At 32.5% G+C, this 21,311-nt stretch overlaps 1 protein-coding gene across 1 annotated transcript in view; it reads left to right on the top strand.

Annotated features, from left to right (window-relative positions):
• The window catches only part of LOC118192971 (FH1/FH2 domain-containing protein 3-like), a 455,802-nt gene that overhangs the window by 381,542 nt on the left and 52,949 nt on the right, over nucleotides 1–21,311 (top strand). The window contains exon 7 of the mRNA XM_085819281.1: nucleotides 1,454–1,512. Within this exon, the coding sequence (XP_085675407.1) occupies nucleotides 1,454–1,512 (59 nt within the window). The remainder of the gene's footprint in view (nucleotides 1–1,453; nucleotides 1,513–21,311) is intronic.

Raw genomic sequence — 21,311 nt, 5'->3', positions numbered from 1 at the left:
AGAAAAACTGGAAAAAAATCCAGTTTTTAAATAATCTTGTTTTCCAGACATATTTAACATCCCATCTAAATGCTTTAAACCTGAAACTATAAGGCAGAAAACAAAATATCTCCCAGCTTTATGGACATACTGAGTGCTTCAACAAAAAAACTCGACCTAATGCAAATTGCACCGAAGGCAAATAATACAGCACACTTCTCATCTTGTTGGCTGTTGAAAGAAGAGGAAGGAAATGTCACGAATTTTACTATGTTTCATGAAATATTAGTTGATATCAAGAATTGTTCCAGGTTATATTCCGGGATTTTGGCCCCCTAAAATCACAACTTGCACCGTTAAACAACCTCATGGAGATTGAAATGACTGAGTTGTCTTACGACCTTCAAATGGAAGTTTGTGATCCTCAGGCAAATCCATTCTACCAGGCTAAAACGGGATGTTCCAAAAAATGTCTGGAAACTGATGTCTAAAGAACGTTTCCTCGTACTGCTTAACTTCTCTCGGCAAATATTATCGTTGTTTGGCAGTACATATGTGTGTGAAAGTGCTTTTTCTGCTGTTAAGCAAATTAAATCAGAAACGAAAACTCGCATTGAAAGTGCTTCACTGGAATCGAGTGTGAGACATTTTCTTACTGAAGTTACAGTTGACCAATGTCCACTGTAATTTAAACTTAATATCAGAAAAGCAGTGTCAATAATCATATTGATTTCTCGCTGTAAAATGATGTATTAAACTGATGAGTCATATGTAATTCGTTTCCTTTCTTTAATGTGTCTGGCCCTCATTTCCTATACTGAAGAATACTTCGATGTTCATTCAGTACTGACTAAAATGGTGAAACTAAAGGAACAACGTGTTGAAGATGGAAAATAACAATTTCCGTCCATGTCGGAGGAAAGTTATTTTTTTGTTGAACATAATGAAAATTATCTCGATCGTTATTCGATCTCAAGTGTTAGTGTTTCGAAGGAGTATAATATGGGTACACACTACAAGCTGGGCCAATGACACTTCAGTATTCCTATACGGAAGTATGATACTGTTTTAAATTATTACTAGGCTATGCAGTGATAAAGTCTTATTTTTGATTTCAAAAATAATATTCATACGGAAATGTAATTATTTGAGAAAATTCTGTTAAAAACGTTAAAATGAATGTAAAAGTTTTGTCAAAATTTTCCGTGTGGTGAGATTTTCATAAAAAAATACTGACTTTATTAAGCAATTCATTCTATAAATAGAATTCCAATATTATTCACGTGTGTTACATTCTTCGATTTATGAGTTTGAAACCCTGAGTTGTGTTGTGTTTATTCATCTAACATAATGATACTTAATTTTTAATTTTGTAAGTTTTATTTATTTATTTTTTATTTGTTCAGAAAGTGTGTTTTAATTGTAATTTTAAATACAGAATGAAAGATGTCTGATTTTTTTTTCTCTTCCCCAGCCGCAAGAATGCCATTATTCTTCGAACCCAGCTCTCAGTACGAGTGCATGCCATTATTGGTAAGTTTTTTTTTTTTTTTTTATAATATTCATTACAGAAAAATATCTTTTAATATGAAATGGAAATAATAGCAAGTACGGCAAAGATAGTATGAACACATTTTATTGCATGCATACACGCACATTCAAAGACAGGGTGGGGAGGGGCATGGAGGATGTCGGCGAACGTACATGACGTGTGAATGATTAGATAGAATTTTTGAGCAATACATTCTATATTATTTTGTTATTTGTGCTATAAAATATCAATGAAATAAGAATTAGTAAGTTTAATGCTTGAAATCAATGTATAATGGGTCTTATGTTCACGTGTGTTCGTGAAACACACGTGAACTTATGTCCTGGATTGTTATCGAAAAAATTTGGCCACGGTATGCGTAATGCATTACATTTTTATTTTTTCAAAAGCAGAATCAATTTTCGTTATCGTTTTGCATATGATTATAAAAATATGTAATTAGGGAATGTTGTTATTTCCTACAATTGCAAGAAGAGGGAAAGAATTGACATTTTTTTTTACTTATTATTATTATTATTATTATTTTTGCTTTAATAATAATAATAAACAACATGCTTTAAAAGCCTTCCCTCAATCGTTATCAGAAGTTCATTAACATAGGTTCGCCGCGGTGAGTCATTCTTTTATGACCTTGACCCTGACCTTAACAATGTGATGTCTCCTGGCAGGTGTTCGGTGGACTCAAACTCTGCTTTCCGGGGGAGGAGTAAAGGACGGAAGAAGGAGGGATTAATTCTGATCTTAATAATTTTCCAAATTAATAGAGTGCAATAGCTCATGTTAAGATTTCGTACTGTTACTGATGGCCTATTGTTCGCTTTACGTAATTGGATTTTTAGACGTCAGGTGCCTTACGAGGCAAACCGAAAATTAGAAATCAATTGCAGATGCTTATCGACTTGAATAATACGTAATCTTTGTACTTTAATGTGTATACACACTTTAGAGTGCAATAAGAGGCAATTTAATTTAATGGCTCTGCTTAAAATTGTGTACGGTAAGTGCAAGATTACTGTAGATAGTTCCACATAATAAAGAAATTTAAGTTATGTTAAATAAGATACTGATATATTTATGATTATATATATGTATTATTTTCGATATTAATACAAATCCAGATACATAATACCGAAAACAAATACAAAACTCCTCGTGTTCCACAAGATAGGCTACTAGGTTTAGAGAAGTAAATAAGCAAATCAATAATATTTTTTCAAAAATTGGAATGAAAACTTAGTTTTAATTTTTTTTAAAGTATTTTTCTTACTTTATTTGGTATTAATTCTAATGTATTTTTGACTTTAATAATAATAATAGTAATAAAATTTGAAGGCTTTCAGATTTTGCATTACGCCCATACGGGCGTTTTTTAAACGTTTTGTGTATTACCTTTATTTATTAAAGATCATATTCTTTGCGCTTAAACCATAAAATTCAGTTCAAGAGCAATATCGCAAAATAATTTTAAAATGAGCATATATTTAGAATTTCCGATACGCAGCCTCGCGCGCTGGAGATTTTTTTTTTTTTTTTCCCCGTACAGTGTTGGCATTCCTCGCTTTGAAATCGTTGAGTTTCTTAATCAAAAATTCTTTAATGTCTGACAAAATATAAAATAAATAATAAAACAAATTCCAAATTAGGGCTTCCAGATGCCCATATTCGCTGCAGGATTACGTTATTCAAAATTTAATGGCTCTAGGTACCGCCGTTTTATCACAATGCGAGAAACATACATACATTTATGTAGATTCTTCATTATTTAATTTCTAATCCTAATCTTAATATATGCCCTGTATTGTATTTAATATAAATATAATGCCCTGTTAATATAATACAGGGCTGTAATAGTTGGTGGCAACAGTTTGAAAAGTGAATCAACGCAGAAAGTGGATCGACGCAAAATGCCAAACCGAAATTAATAGCCCTTCTGGGCTAACGCCGTTTGGGCTAATACCAGTGCAGATACTTTTGCACTGGTTTGGGCTAATACCAGTGATACATGATATCTGAATCTGGAGGCGATAAGAAATATATATAGTAATACAATCAGCATTATGATAAAAATACTATAATGTAATAAATATTATACTATATAGGAATATAATAATAATAATACAAAGGAGATTTGATACAACAATACTACAATACATTAAAACGTAACATAATAATACAAAAAAAATACAATAATAATAATAATACAGTAATGCAAAGATTAGAATTAGAACCTTAAACGAATATATTTGCGCAAGACAGCAAAAGCCTGAGAAATCTTGACAAGGAAAGCAGGAGACCAACAAATGAAGAGATGTATTAAATGCGAGTCTGGCACTCGGATATAACCTGCAGTGATACATCTCTTACAGCATCGTCACAAGCACAACGTCCACTGGTCTAGATATTAAAACGAAATAACTTATTTCTAAAATTCCCATGACTATTAGAATCTGAGTTAATTTATAATCCGGTGAAATATGCTTACACTTAAAACGCTGGGAAAATTTATGGGAAAACCTGGAACAGGCCAGTGCGCCTTCGATGAAGTAAGGTATTCTGCATTTTTGTCAACCAAAATTTTATCCCAAGCAACACGTTTCCGATAAGACTCGGAAACAGGTATCATTAAATCAATATGAGTTGCTTACTAAAACAGTTGGCCTGCCTTTTCATTACTGTAAACTCCACTGTTGTTCACTGTAAACTCGAACGCAAGCAAAATGAATATCTGCAATTTCTTCATATGTGCATTAATAAATTTCAGCCGCAAATTTTCTGTTTATAACATATCACGTATATTAATTAACATAAATTCCACTTTATAAAAAAATTATAGTAACAAAACACATTTGTGGATTTGGCCAAGAAGTTCTTTTCATTCTAATGTTTGGGTACAGAATTAAGTAGATGAGAAATTCTTGAAAAGGAGTTTACAGTGTTTAAAGCTTCCGTCTGTAAGCAGCACATAGCTGCATTTGGTTCTTGTAAGAGCGAATTTGAAACTAACTAGGTTATTATTTCAGGTTCTTGGCATCTGTAAAATGAATGAATATTTCACACCATTTTCAAAATAAATCTTTGATATTTCAGTTCCACCTGCACTTCAAATTCGCTTACAATCGTCGGTGATCCCCCCCCCCAAAGTTACTAGCATCAGCATTTGGATAGTAATTACTGTGGAGGGAATACTTTATTCCGAGAGTGTAGGCAGATGGCACTAATTGTCTAGCAGTGGTTTTGAGGGTAGGTAGAATATCGCAGACGCGTCAAAACGATTGAAATGACGAGTTAGAGAAGTGGTCTCTCTTGGAGGTGCGAGCCGTGATTCGTTGTCCTTGTCGAGTATGGCCATACTATTACTGCCGATCGTTACTGTCCACTTCGACACAAGCGCCCTGCCATGTTGAGTGATGGTGTCATCCTCCTGCATGTCAGTGCAACGTCCCATATTGCTGCTAAAGTTTAAGTGGGAAGTATGGAGTCAGCCTCCATATAGCTTAGGTTTAGTCCCCATTTCCTTTTTCTGGAATTGAAGGAACATTCATCTGGAATGAGATTCTCTTCTTGTATTGATGTGAAAACAACCACCGAGCACTGGCTCAATAGGCAGGACGTGATTTCTACCAAGCCGGGTTAAAATGTTCGTCGTGCTCCCAGATAAATGCCTGATCATGTGATTATGGGGGAAAATGATAGTCAAATATGCTTCTTAATTCCCTTTTGTATTTCCCTCTAATAAAACATTTTTATTAACCTCGTAATCTTTTTTTTTCGGGGGGGGGGAGGGGATCCTCGTATTTTAACGTTCGATGGGACTTCCATTTCCATTGTTGAGATTCGAGTGCTCCCATGTCAAAAAGACACTAGGCATTTATAAACATCAGAGCTTTCTGCAGATTTCAAACCCGGGCATAGCAGTATGGCAGCCGGCTTGCTAATTATCATACTGAACATGGTAACATAGGCACATAAAAGTTCAGAGATTTGGTATAAATTCGGAACACTGAGCATTTCATCAAAAAACCCAATAAGGTATTTCTCCCGCCTTCTTTGCATGCCTCATGGTGTGGTGGTCTGCATGCTGGGCGCGTTTTCCAGAGATACTGGGCGCGTTTTCCAGTTCTCGGCGAAAACGTTGCATATTTTTTTCTTTCCTGCTTCCAAGTACCTACTGTCTCTACAACTCAACGTTAGCTATGCACAGTGTATAGCATTTTGTTCCTACAAAGTATTAGGTATTATTATTACGAAAGTATTTATGTATAAATGGAAGACTGCTATGTTTTTTTTTTTTTTTAAGAAGAAATAAATAACCGCAAAATGAATTCTTTTCCTATTTCTAAACTTTTGCTACTTGAAAGTTGGTCTTCATTCTTATTATTTTTAATTTCGGTATATTCGTCGTATATTATCCCTTAACGTAGTTTATAATTTAAATAAATAAAGGAAGCTGATACTTTTTTGTAATTTAAAGGGGTAGATGTGAGGAAAAAAGGTAAAATAACCTTCTTTTCCAGGAACTTAATGTGTGCAGTTAATTGCACTGTGATTTCAATTCTTAGTGATACCTCATGACGTGCTCAGTATAATTTATAATATGGATATAATTATGCTGCAATTAGCAGTTTTTGTTCCTTTTTCATGATTAGCTTTCGTAAGTCACGCATAAACTAAATCGGTGGACAGAATCATTAACAAGTTCTGGAAGTAGTAGCAGTGCTTCTGAACACCTGTTCGAAAAAGCTGATTTTTATTAAGTAGTTCACTTTTTACTTGTTTTGAAGTGACGTAGGGAATAACAAGTTTTCATGGTACTTTCATACCGAGCTACATAATATGTGTCATATTTTGAAATTTCGCTTGCCAGAATATCAGTTATAAGCAGCAGAGTGAAAAGAAAAGTGAAAAGAGTGTTGTGATTTTATATATAATTCTTGCATGTTCTAATTATTATTTTGTATTTACAAGCCGTAGATTTTGAGATCTTTGGAAGAAGAAATTTTCTTTTGAGGGAAATATTTTTCAATAAAATAGTATAATAGTATTAGTACGGAGAATAGTGTAGCTTTTGAATAAAAAAATACAATAGTACTCAGTAAAATGGTACAGTAGTGCCGCCTGATTTGAAGATATTACATTCCTGATTCTGTCGCGGTTATATGAAATGGGAAACCCAAAATAGTTCTCCCACTGATGGTAGGGCTTTTGTTGAAAGCATAGCAGAAAAGTTCAACTCCTAATTTTATGCTGAAAGGAATATTTCTGTAATTTCTCCACACATGTAAACACAGATTTTTTTCCCTTTGTTATTTACTGGAAACTTTCTGACTAGTTTTTATTTATTTTCTTTGTTATTTACTGGAAACTTTCTGACTAATTTTTATTTATTTATTTTTTCTTTGTTATTTTCCGGAAACTTTCTGACTAGTTTTTATTTATTTATTTTTTCTTTGTTATTTACCGGAAACTTTCTGACTAGTTTTCATTTATTTATTTTTCTTTGTTTTTACCGGAAACGTTCTGACTAGTTTTTATTTATTTATTTTCTTTGTTATTTACCGGAAACTTTCTGACTAGTTTTTATTTATTTATTTTTTCTTTGTTATTTACCGGAAACTTTCTGACTAGTTTTTATTTATTTATTTTTTCTTTGTTATTTACCGGAAACTTTCTGACTAGTTTTTATTTATTTATTTTTTCTTTGTTATTTACCGGAAACTTTCTGACTAGTTTTTATTTATTTATTTATTTCGTTGCCTGTGTGCCATGTAATATTTGCCATTCCCCAAATTATATATATGAAATCTTTTTTTTTTTTTAAATATTAGTGCTGATTATTTAAAATCATTGAAAAAAAGTGTGTTTTATAACTCTGATTGTGAATGACCCAAAATTATTTTGCAGAATGAAACTTTGACACTTGATTACATGTGTTGATGTGATTATCAAAAAGTAAAAATCTGAAAGATTTTTAAATTTTAACTGTCGCTCAAAAGGGCTCAATAAGGTTTTTACGCTCTGTCTGAGCTTGTACTCTACCAGTGTGCTGTGACAGTCCTACTGACTTTTTTTTTTTTTTTTTTCTCTCTTCAGCTTTATTATTAGGCACCATTTTCTTACGTTTAGAATTTCCGAAGCAGCGTTAAGTGTGGCATACATTTTTGTATTCCCCCCTTCCCCTTTTTTTCCCCAGTAGTCTTTTCTTAGTTCATCATATCAATGTTCAGTTTTCTTGCTAAGATGGCTTTGCAAAACATTTTTTTTTCTTTTTTTTTTCTTGTTATTAACATTTTGCATGTTTACTTTATTTTTTAAACATCACGCTCTTGGCACTTTCATCACATAAAATTCGATTCACCAGCAAAATCACAAAATATTTTAAAAACAGCATAGATCTTTAGAATTTCCGATAGATAAGCTTGCGCGCCGAAGATTAAAATGTTTTTCTCCGTACAGAGTTGCCACTGCTCGCTTTGAAATCGTTGAGTTCTTTAATCAAAAACTCATTAAAATTTTACAAAATATGAAATATAATATTCGAAATTCAAAATTCGGGCTTCCACATGTTCATGCTCGGGCGGAGGACTACGTTATTCATACTTATACTATTGTTAAAAAAAGAGGGAATAAGAAAAACGAAAAGTCTGATAAAAATTAGATTAGTTCCTTTAAAGCGAAGTGAATTCCTGTTCTTGGAAGTATCCCACCCCAAGTCACCAGTTATGGTAACTGCGCTGCTACCTCTGTTATACTGTTACTCTGTTGATGGCTCTAGGTACCATTGCTTTTTCACAGTGCGAGAAACGTGGCCACCTATTAGGTGCCTCCACAATAAAATGTCCTCTACTTCTGGCTATAGGAGTGGCCAGTGCCGTTATAGGCAAGTGCCCACCATTGGGAATATATATATTATACAGAGTGATAATATTTGGTGGCAACAATTTGGAAAGTGATACACCGCTCAATTGTGATTCAACGAAAATGCCGTTTGGGGATTAACATCCCTTTTGGACTAACAAACATACATTTTGTAGGGTTTTTTTTTTAAAGAAATGTGGGGTAACCCCTAAAGCATACTCTATAAAAATTTTTGATGTCGGCTTGATTTAGTCGCAAACGATTTCAAGCCAAGTGTATCGAACTTTCTTTAACAAAAAATGTTTAATCTTTTTTTTTTGTGTGTGTGATTATATATGGGTGAGCTTGGAAGTTCTTAGTGATTCTGCATTGAATGGCAGTCTACAGTCCAGTTTAATGAAGACCTATTGTATTACAGGCAGGTAGACCTCGCGTGCTTTGTCGTAATCCAATAAACCAAACCAAACCAAATCTATTGTATTATTGTGAATTGTATGCATCTACGATTATTTATACGAAGTAAAATTCCTGTAGAAGAACAAAGCATGCATTCTCTTCTTCTACTCTAAGGAAAGACGAGTGAAAAAGAAAATTCAGAATTTATAAGAAATTCTGTAACATTTCTTTCATGATATTTATTATTTACATGTACTGAGATCCGCTTCCAGACTTTCGAACAGAAACCCCGGCGACAGAGATGGATCATAGTTAACTTCTGTCCACGCTTTAACAAGACCGAATGCCAGCAGAATCAGGATTTATCTTGGCTGATCTGTCTTGCTGTCTTGTGCGCGTATGAGAATTTTATATGCATTAAAATGTGTGTGTATATGTATATATATCTGCTAGTGCCATATAGCGAGTTGCATCGAAAGGGTCTAAGATTCTGCTAGAAGAAAAGAAGGTAAAAGAACCCATTCGTTCTTGAACTTTTCTTGATCTTAAGTTGCCAAGAAAAAGAAATATCCGTAGAGGTCAACGGATGCTGGGCGCATTGAACTGAGGACAAAAGCAGGAAGGATCATCGGATACATTTATGGTTGTCGCGTCCAGTTGTAATTGCATTTTTATGCCCAGGTTTCGTTAAGTTTCTTGCATGGTCCGGTTTCAGGCTAAAACACTATAGTATTACCGAATTAGATGCGCACTTGATGATTAGTTCCACGTAGAATTGATTTGAGCCAAATGATGAAGTAAATGAAATTAGGGATTTTTCAAGTAAGTTTGAAAACATTTTTTCACTGTTTTTAAGAAATTTAATGACTTGAAGTAATTCTTTTGGAATTCCATCTCGATTCTTTGTTTTAGTAAAAAGTTCACCAGAGGCGTGCATCATTTAAAAATTTGAATTGAATTTATGAATGTTGCCAGGTTTCAAGCTACGGCTCGTATTACAATAAATAGTATTATTAATCCATAACTTGAAACAGAAGTCGTCTATTTTTAATAGTTCAATAATTTGTAATTATGTTATAATGATTTTAAACAGTTTCAAACTATGTGCTAATCGTGAAAGTAAAAGATAAAATAGCTCTTTTTCTGCTATGATGCTTTTAGAAATAGTGATGACTATAGAAAAAAAGACAAATACTATATTAGCAAGGTGATGTGTTGGTGAAGCGCTTCAAAGTTTACTCGAACTGTACTACGAATATATAATACGTATACTGCTGTTTTAAAGAAAACAAAATGCATCTAGTAATCCAATAGTTGAATTAAATAATCGAAGACTTCATTTGATTTGCCTTTAACTAAAGAGACCTAATGGATTATTATTTTTTTACATATTAGCCTAAAAAGGCGTTATCCCTAATGGGCTATTACTCTCGAAACGGGATTTGGCGGCCTATCAGTTTAAAAATCTGAATCTCTTTTCAAATTGTTGGCACGAAATATTAGTATTGCTTTTAAAGAAATTAAATAATGAATAATTTGCATGAACGTATGTATATTTCTCGCACAGGGAAAAAAAAAAAAAAAAACCTAGGGCCATGAAATTTTGAATAACGTTATCCTCCCGAACATGTGCCCCTGGAGGACCGAATTACGGACTACGTATCGAAAATTCTAAAGATATGCTGTTTTTAAATATTTTCTGATTTTGCTATTCAACTGAATTTTATGTTGCGTAAGTACGAAGAACATATTTAATTAATAAATTCAACTCACAAAATGTTAAAAAACAACAACAAAAATAATATCTTGCAAGCTATCTTACTGAGATAACTGTACATTGATATAATAAACTTAAAAAAGACTGGAAAAAATAGGAAATGGGATATTTAATTAATAAATTTAACACATAAAACTTTAATATTAATAAAAAAACGTTTTGCAAGCTATCTTAACTGAGATAACTGTACGTTGATATGATAAACTTAAAAAAGACTGAAACAAATAGGAAGATGTGTACCAACACTTAACACTTCATCGGGAATTCTAAATGCATGCTGCCTTTCATATTTTTGCAATTTTGTTGTTGAGCTGTACATGTGGTAAGAGCGAAGAAAATGATGGATGCCTAATGATAAAGCTAAAAAGATCAAAAGAAATGGGTTAGCAGTTTTAAATTTCTTCAAAACTTTAAAACAAGCAGTTTCAAAACTTTTGCTTAAGTTTTAACTTTTGTCCGCTTCCTGAAAGTTTCAGGCGAAGCCGGAAATGGATCATAGCAAAGGAAGGATAAACAGGCGTAGAATAAATAACTAATTAGACATACCCTTACTAATAATGATATATTTGATGAGGAGTGGAAATGTAATTTACGTTTTCAAATTTATCAGTTTCGAATTGATTGTTGTCCTTGTAACCGAATATTCATGGAAAGGAAAACAGAAATAAATTTATACTAGCAGAGAATGAACAGTTAGAAGTTAGACAATAATAGAATTTTTTTAACATGCTTATACTATTGTTTAAAAAAAAAGATAAAGAAGAAAAGCAAAAAGTTTGTTAAAAATTGAATTAGTTCCTTAAAGGCGAAGTGAATTAAAGTTCGTGGAACTGTCCCACCCAAGTTACCATTTATGGTAACTGTGCTATTACCTCTGTTATACAGCAAGAATAAAGTGGATTATACAGTGCTCTTTGTATGCTAATACCTAAATTAATTACCGAGTGTAGTTTCTTTTTTCGGTTTAAAATAAGATATGACCGCATTTGCAACATTTTCTCTGTGACGAGCCAGTTGTTTACGAGTCATCAGTATGTTTTTTATTCATTTCGCAGTGAATTATTGCGGCTAGAAATTTTTATTATGGTTTTATAACTAGGCCCCACAGCCTGGCGGATAAATTTCTTTCCTAGTTGTATTGCATGAATTGGGAAGAAGTTTATCCGTGAGTGTTTAACTATGTTTCTCATAAGAATATACAAATTCCCGCTTAGCAAACATAAAGTTATGTTTCCTAATGTAGTATAAATACTTAAGTATCTTGATAATTTAAAAAAAAAAGTGTTAAGTATACGTCTTTCGATGTATTGTAATGCAGTGGTCTTGAAACTCTGAACCCTTTTGAATATAAGGTTTTTTTCGGTGAACCCCATCGCAGCCTTAGAGAAACGTATCTTAATAATATTTAAAATAAATCAATATATGATAGGTGCTTAATGTAACGACAGATAAAGAAACGTATTGTATTTTGTATTAAAAATTTTTAATATAAAATTAGTGTAATTTACTTATAAATAACGCTAACTTGTGCTTTTTTATTAAAAAATAAGTTAATGTTTGTACATTAACTTGTGCTAACATATTTTTATTAAAAATTTTTAACGTAAAATTAGTGTAATTTACTCATAATAACATTAACTTGTGCTTTTTTAATAAAAAAATAAGTTAATGTTTGCCCATTAACTTATTTTTTATTAAAAATTTTTAACATAAAATAAATGTAATTTACTCATGAATAAAAGTTTACAAACATTAACTTATTTTAATAACATTAATTTATTATTAAAAATTTTAACATAAAATTAATGTAATTTTCTCATGAATAGCATTAACTTGTGCTCCAGGTATCACCTACCCTTGTCTTATATTTAGTGACTAGGTTGCGATTGCATTTTTTTACACAAACTCTATCGAAGCCTAGCTGTGTTGATGTTATCAACAGTTGAATTTCATATTCTGCATTTAATTTGTTTCTATATTTTGTATTTGTTGCCACCTACGTTGAGAAGGATTTTTTACTTAAATACATTGTTCCAAATGGCATTCAAATGCTTATAGCTGTATGAGAAACTTCGGGGTATTCTGCATGAATTTGCAACCACAAATTTAAGAACTGCTCTTAATTAAATATCGATTTTAACGTCGAATATATAGACATGTCGGTAAGTTGTTCCCTTTCCTTCGTTGGTTAGAAACGAAGTTGTTGAAACGAGGATGTTCCCTTTCCTTCGTTGATTTATCGTAGTACTCAAACGGATTTTTTTATTCAGCCTTAAGTTAGTTTCTTCTTCTGAGAAAGAGTCTGTTATAGTTTTCTTTAGCTGAAAGCAAAACTAAATCTATCTTTTTGTTTTTTAGTTAATAAACACCATTTAACTAGGTGCTTTATAATTTTCTTTTCGAATTTTTATTTTGACTCCATAAATACAAGCGTACTTTGTTGTACTCATTCGCAGATTTTCGTAAGCCGCTCTCCCAGATTAAAAGTTTTGGCTGTTTTTATTTATTAATTTATGATTAAAATTGTCCATCCCAAATTTCTCTTGCTTTCTTTACCAAATGTTATGGCATTTCTATAAACATTTTAGAATTATACATTTATAAACATTTAAAACATTTACAAACATCGTTTTCTATAAACATTTAAGGCCTAGGTTATCACTTGTGCACAAAATAAGATGCGTTTTGTTACAAAGAAAAACGGAATGCAATTAAAAAAAAAAAAAAATTGAAAGCCTTTGGACATGATTTTACATCATGTCCAAAGGCGCATTTTTTTTTTTTTCTTTTTTACCGTTTGGTGTATTACCTTTATTTATTAAATATCATGTTCTTCGCACTCAAACTATAAAATTATGTTTAACACGATATCGTAAAAAAAATTTTAAATGAGCATATCTTTAGAATTTCCGATACACAGTGTCGCGCGCTGGAGATAAAAATGTTGCATTGCTCGCTTTGGAATCCTTGAGTTTGTTCGTCAAAAATTCATTAAAGTTTTACAAAATATGAAATCGATAACAAAACAAATTCCAAATTTCAAATTTCGGCTTCCAGATGGCCATATTCGCAGGAGGATTACGTTATTCAAAATTAGATGGCTCTAGATACCGTTGTTTTATCACAGTGTGAGAAACAAACATACATTTATGCAGATTCTTCATTATTGAATTTCTTTAAATATAATACGGGGCGATAATATTTGGAGGCAACAATTTGAGAAGTGAAACAATGCAAAATGCTAAAACGAGATTAATAGTCCTTCTGGGCAAAATTAACCTTTGGACTAGTAAATAACTATTTTTCCATGTAAAAGTCGAGACTTTTTTGTCAATTTTTGTCTAGTAATATTTAAGGGTTGGTTTGTAGAGAAACTTAAAAATGACTTGGAAACAATACGGTCAGAAAGAAGAAAAACTGAAAAAAATATGAATAATTGAAAAACGTTTTCTTTAAATTTTGTTTAATCGTAACGTATACTAATGAGATTTCTATTACCTTCCCCCCCAAAAAAAAAAGGTTCTGCAGTTACTTATTAAGTAATGGTCGGGAACGGCCGAATCATCGACCATTTAGCCATCACATCACAAATATTGGTATAACCGAGACACTCTACGTGGATGGAATAGGCCGCATGGAATAGACCAATATTACAGTTACGGAAAAGGAGTTACACAACTACAAAAATACATTCCTTAGCGCAGGTCGAACCCGACACCAATGCTATGACAGCCGATACTGCTAACTACGGATACTGAGCGAAGAAACAGTTTCTCAATATCATCTTCTGTTCCGTCCATAACATTATTAAAGTCCCATTGGATAAGGACTGCATTTATCTTCAGTCGGGTGATGGATTTATCGAAGTTAAATGACTAACTATTCGAACTTTTCGCGATATATAGCTGGATTGATTTATACGGCGATTTTAAATTTGGCGTACACATTGGTTTTAATTTTTGTCTGGATTTTTGCAGCAAAGTCTTAGCTCTCAGCTTATATTCGGATATATAGGGTATTCTAATTTATTGTGATGCATATTTAATTATGATATTGTCATGGACACGAAGTATCTAAAATGTAAGGTTGTAGTAACAGATGCTAGTTAGCAATGAAAATGATTAAGTAAATGAAATTGGTAAACTGAGTGAAAGTTAAGCCACTAACCTCGCATAGGCCGCATATTGCAATTTGCTTTCGTAATTTACGATCAACAGACGTTATTTTCTGCATAGAAATGCTGTAAATTAAGTAGTTAAAGAAATGGAAGTAAATCGTATACGTAATGTGTTTCCCCTACAGCGAGGATGTTTTTAAAGAAATAATTTTTTCTTAACACCCATTAGCTTTCTGAATCGTAATTCCCGTCATAAACAAACCGATCCACATCCCATCTCACCCTGTCTTCTCAGTCTTGGTGGGTGCAGCTATCCCACCTCGTTATGACTTTTAAGTGGCCATTTATTGTGTTTTATCTGCATTGGGCACTTTTGGGCCACGTCTGTAAGATGATATCCTGCCGTCTCATTGAGCTACTCCTGTCTCTCTTAAAATATTTCATGCGTTTGGTAGAAAAAACAGTGGAAGATGGCCCAAATGGAATAGCGAAGCATTTTATAGGATATTAGATGAAATGCATTTAGACTAATATGGCCACATATATAAAATAAGCGTCTTCTCTATATTTAAAAAGTGAAAAAATATGTAATGTAATTCTATGAAAATATTTAATGTTTTTAATTAAACATATCATGAATTAAATGCATTTTAAAATATCAATCAGATTAAAAGTAGTTCTATAAAAGTATATAAAGTTTTTAAGTAGATATGTCATGAATTAAATACATTTTTTAAAAATCAATCAGATTAAAAAGTAAAAAAATAAACTGCATCTGTTGTTAGATGCAGTTGCTTAGCCCAAAGAGACGATTTGCCCATGAGCTATTAATTTCGTTTGGCATTTTGCGTTGATTCACTACAAACGGCGAATCATTTTTTAAATTGTTGTCACCAAATATTAGAGCCCTGTATTACATTTAAAGAAATTAAATAATGAAGAATCTGCATAAATGTATGTACGTTCCTCGCATAGTGATAAAACAATACTACCTAGAGCAATCAAATTTTTAATAACGTACGTCTCCACCCCAATATGGGCATCTGGAAGCCCGAATTAGGAATTTGTTTTAATATCTATTTCATATTTTGTAAAACATTTATGAGTTAATGACAACACTACGAGGGAATAAAAACCACTTTTATCTCCATCGCGTGAGACTGTGTATCGGAAATTCTAAAGATATGCTCTTTTAAATATTTTGTGAGTGCTATGCTGGTGAGTTGAATTTTATAGTTTATGTGCGAAGAATATGATATATAATAAATAAAGGTAACACACAAAACGTTAAAAAAAAACGCCCCTTTAGGCGTAATATAAAATCTGAAAAGCCTTCAGATTTTTAAAAATTTTTTTATTATTATTATTTTGAAAGTCAAAAATGGAAAGTACGCGTAGTGTAAATTTGAGAATACAGCTATAGAGAATATATTGTGACGCCACAAGGTTAGTTCCACCCATTTATGGACGTCACTTAACTCCGCCTTCCCAACTTTGTTTTTAAATAGTTTAGTTTGTTAACTAGTAAAAGATAGATTAAATTTCAAAGAATGTTATCTTATACTTTTTTTCGAAAGGCAACAGACTCGAATAAAAATGAAACAACGCAGAATTATGTTTCGAGATATTTTTATGAGAAAGAAATTTTATCTTTAATCTTGATTTTGACTTCATAATGATTTTTTTTATGCTTATGTATTTTCTTCGGAAAAAGCTGCCTTTTTGATTAACTACAAATCAAATTTTTATGACCACAATTATAAATTCAATCATGGTTAGAAATGATATAAATGATTTTCTTTGCTATGTTTAGAACTGTTACTATAATTTTAGTTTAACTCTGATTTTGAAAGAAGTGTTCAACCATATTTAAGAAGTTTATGTGGATTTATATTCGCATAATATGCAAACTTTGTTCAAAATGTAATATCTTTCCTAAAGGTTCTTTTGGTGAAAGTGAGACCTGCTTGCCATGCTTTCACTCAAAGAAACCTGTTTTTCTGTTTTATTTAAACCTGAAGAAACCCCCATATATCGTCTTTCTGTTATCTAGCTATAAATCTCTTGGTTTTTCATAGAATCTCTGCTTTCGAATGCCTGTGGCGGTGATGGTAAGATAAAAGTGTGAAGCGCTTTAAAACTGGATCAAATAAGAATATTCAAAACAGAATTCCTTGACGATTGATAGTTGTCAGCTGACACTTTGACGCACAGAAAGATGCAAAATTCGACATAAACCTGTTTCTATAACGAAAGTTATTGCAAGAGTCTATAAAAGAGTCAGTAATCGCAGAACTGTAATTTATTATTTCAGCAATTTCTGCATAATTTGAGTTTTTGTATTATGGCGTTATGCATGTTATGGTTTCCTATCGTGTCATCTTATTGTTATTATAGTTTAATTGTTATTACTAATTTACATTGTTATTACTAATTTTTTTCTGATCAAACACAGCTTGATGAGTTCCTTAAATTTTATTATGGGCAAAAGACAAGGAAATAACCTTAATAAGTATTAAATCAGGCCTTGGGCATTTCATAGTTGACATGAGGGATTTGCTTGATTTCGTTGGAGACGCTAAGACTTGATGAGTTTTCTCGGTGTAATTATCATGTTGGCAGATACCATCTAATACCTTACAGCTGGCAGGTAGGGATGGCTTTTTTAACAATTCTCCAAAATGTTACAGGGCCACATATACATGCAGTTTTACATAGACATTTTTATATATAATATTATACATTTTCAATGCTAGGATGTTAAATACAGCTGTTTATTATGACCTGCTTAGCTTAGCACTTGCATTTCCTATTTTTTGGATCAACTTTCGAGGAGACTTCTGGTTCAAAGGTATTTTAAGAGCCCTCATGGCATAAAAACTCTATACGTTTGCAAACATCCATATCTTTTTCAGGATTTGAACCCGAGTCTCATGTTATAGCTGCCATTGCTACCTATTCGTATCAAGGTGGGTCGTATCATTTTAAAGTCCTTGATGTAGTGCTTGTTGTGCTTAGACCAAGACGTATTTATATATAATGTTTTATTCTAAAAAATACGTTCTCTTTTTCTGTTGGTTTGGACGCAGTTGTTCAAACAAGGAAGTGTACGTGAGAATCGGTGGGTTGTTGAATGTGTAGATAATTCATTGACTCAGCTTGACATGGCATTCAGTTAATTCAATTCACTAGCGCAACCTTTGCTTGTTAACTATGTTATATTCTTCTTAAAGTTTAATTGTGAGCTCAACTATAAACACGATTTATATGTTTTTTCGCCCAATTTTGCTCACCCGTTATTATATGCGGAGAGTGTATTTTACCCAGTTGTCCCATTGCTTTTCTAATCACAGCCCCACGTGCTTATAATGGTAAACACGGGGTACTTGTAACTATCCGAGGAAAATTATTGATATAAAGATAGAATAAAGTCGAATGTTGCTATGGATGTTAAAAAAAGCTTTCTTCAATTTTTTTTTTTCAACTTTATTTTAATTACCAAGAGTAGTTCCAGTTCTGGTTTGAAATATCGAGTTTCCTAGAACTTATGAGCAAGTCAGTTTGTTTTGATTTTCTGGAAGAGCAATTTACAAACGCCTGTAAATGATCGAACCAGACGCGGTCAAATAGTTTCTTGATATCAGGAAAGCATGCCGTATTACTCTTACTGATTGTTGAAAATATTAGCTGTTTTCTTTACAACATAAAAAATTTGATAAATATATGCCATTATCCTTCAAATCAGTCAACTAATTTTAACACCGAACTATTGGGACTCATCTAAAATTTCCCGTGCGAGGGCGTTGTTTAGAGTAAAGATTGCTTATCATATTACCATTCTGATAAACTAACTCTCTTCCGGAGCCATTAAAAAGTTAGTTAAAATTAAAAAATGGAATAAGAAGTCAACTAACTAACATATGCACTCCCCCCAACACCATCTCTCTCTCAAAAAAAAAAAAAAAAAAAAAAAATCTTAGAGAAGGAAACACTTTTCTAAAACTGCGTGGATAGTTTTTTTGATTAGTAATAAGTAATCAAAAGTAGTATAAATATAGTATAAACATAGTCTGATATGTTCAATATACCTAAGGAATTTTATGGAAATGCTCTGTAACAAATCTGAAATGTTTACCCTCATGATGATAAACTTGGGCTCTGGTAGAATAGATTCAGCTTTATAATTGCGGTAAAATCTTTCTGTATATTTCTCTATTATTACTATCTTTTACTCATTTCAGTTGAATTTAATATCCCGTAAAAATTATGGCTGATCAGTTTACATTTTGATTGTCAGGGTAACATTTTCCACCCACCAACAATTGCCTAGTCCCGTGATTTTTTAGCCCAAAGAGGCGTTAGAACCAAAGGCTATTAGTCTCAAAAGAGCATTTTGCGTCGTTTAACTTTCTGCATTGATTCACTTTTGAAGCTGTTATCACTAAATATTTCAAATTTTGCAAAACTTTAACGAATTTTTTTTTATTTAAGAAGCCCGTCGATTTCAAAGCGAGCAATGGCGACACTGTATGGAAGAAAAAAAATATTTTTTTATCTCCAGCCCGCGAAGCTATGTATGGGAAATTCTAAAGATATGCTCTTTTGAAATGATTTTATGATATTGCTGTTGAATTGAATTTTATGCTTTAATTGAGAATGATATTTAATAAATAAAAGTAACGCACAAAACGTTACAAAACGCACCTTTGAGTGTAATGATCGAAGATCTGAAAGTTTTCATATTTTTAAAAACAAAATTATTTTAGCTTCCGGAGCCATTTATAGGAACACAGGTTTAGTTTTTCTTGTACGGATAAACAATTTTTGTTAATAACCCATTTAAACAGCTCGGAGAAAGCTTAGAGATGCTTTTTAAACTGGCTTAACCACACCGAAATTGGCTTAGTCTTTTCTCAGATTCGATTATTCAGCGCACGAAGTGTGTCATCGAATTCTAGCCAAAGTCGTAAAATGAAATGGGATCTTAATAAGCTCGAAATGAAAAACATTGTCATAATTTTTAAATAACTTTTGCCAGTTTGTATTTTGCAGACTGTTTGCGCTGTTAAATATTGTATTACGTCGACATATTGACGTAGGTTTTGTTTTCAAGGCGAATTACGTACAGTATTTTCAGCAGTGAAATGTGTATTCGGTTAATTTTTAGTCGACAATAACATATTGGCGGAGTTTTTGAATTTTGACCAAAAGATGCTCGAGTTTATGAGTAAATTAAACAAAAGAATGTTATCATTCATTAAATAATGAAACTTTTAATAATAATTTTTTGGTGAGGGTTTAAAAACTACAAGAATTACATGTTAAAATATACTACTTTAATTTTAATAAAAGTTAATATGTTCCCCCTTTCTCAAAGTTAGAAACTTTTAGCAAAAATGAAGTGAGATTTAAGAGGATTACAATCGTTATGTTGCTACCGAATGTTATAACTGTTTTTATTCTGAGTGCAGTTGATACTGTACATGTGTACAAAGATAGTGTTACAAAGGAATTATCCGACAGAGATACGTAATATATGGTTTCGTGAATACATTTAAATTTTTTTAATTAATTTTTTTACGTGTAATTAATTTTTTACTTGTTGCATAGTTAGGCACTATACGGCAAGGGAGGATGCCCTGTAGAGTAATTTTTAAGGGAAACTGACTCATATCCACACTGCACATGGGTAAAACCACACACACACACACACACACACACACACACACAAAAAAAAAAAAAAAAAAAAAAAAAAAAAAAAAGACAAAACCACCTACGCAGCCGACCCCGTTCACCGGGACTCAGACTGCTGACCAAACTACCAGTGTTCAGCGGCTTTTACCGCTCAGCTACTCTCGCTCCTTTCTGTATGCCTGCGTGGTGTAACTGGAAGCACGCTTGACTCGTGTTTTGGAGGTTTGGAGACCCGGTTAGGGCATTGCAGATTTCTTCAATTTCCTGACATCGAAAAATCCTAAAAAGGCCTTACGGTGGCGCCCGAACTAAAAGGTGGTGGATGATAAATCATCGCTACCAAAATTTGGCGATTGGGTCCCCTAATCACTCCAGTCGCTCTTTAAAAGGTAAGGTATTTTCTCCCTCCTTTCTCCATGCCTTAATGGTTTAAATGGAAGCACGCTCAGTGCATAATCAGGAGGTCGGGGTTCGAATACCGACGGGGCAGTTACCAATTTTTTATGTTCCTGAATTGATATAACCTAACGACTCTACAAATTTCTACTAATTATACTAATTATATAAACTCTAATACCTCTTCTTTCGAAATATTGACCGATACTTTAAAAATACCGATTGTTTTAAACGACGCACTTTCATTGTAATGATCAAAAGGATATAGTTACTTTGATAGGCAATGTACTTTATTAGTAAGAACAGGAATGACAAATCTTATCTCTTCAATTGGCAATAGCTTCTTACATTGACCGTGGTCCTGATCGGAGAGACTAGATAACAATATTCTTTAAGGTGTTAATAAAAACTGTGATGCTTTAAAGAGAGAAAGAATTAACACACTGCCAATATTCGCCAAATAAATATAGTGCGCAAAATCGGGGGGAAAAGGGGGAAGTAATAATTCAATCATTTATAATTTGCATTAAATTCGTGGTGCTTTT

This window comes from Stegodyphus dumicola, chromosome 6, assembly GCF_044657685.1.
Source record: "Stegodyphus dumicola isolate Sdum_Otavi_A_Nest chromosome 6, ASM4465768v1".
In the NCBI taxonomy this organism is placed as follows: domain Eukaryota; kingdom Metazoa; phylum Arthropoda; class Arachnida; order Araneae; family Eresidae; genus Stegodyphus; species Stegodyphus dumicola.
Note: the sequence above shows the minus strand (reverse complement) of the source record. Positions and strands in the feature narration are given on the sequence as shown.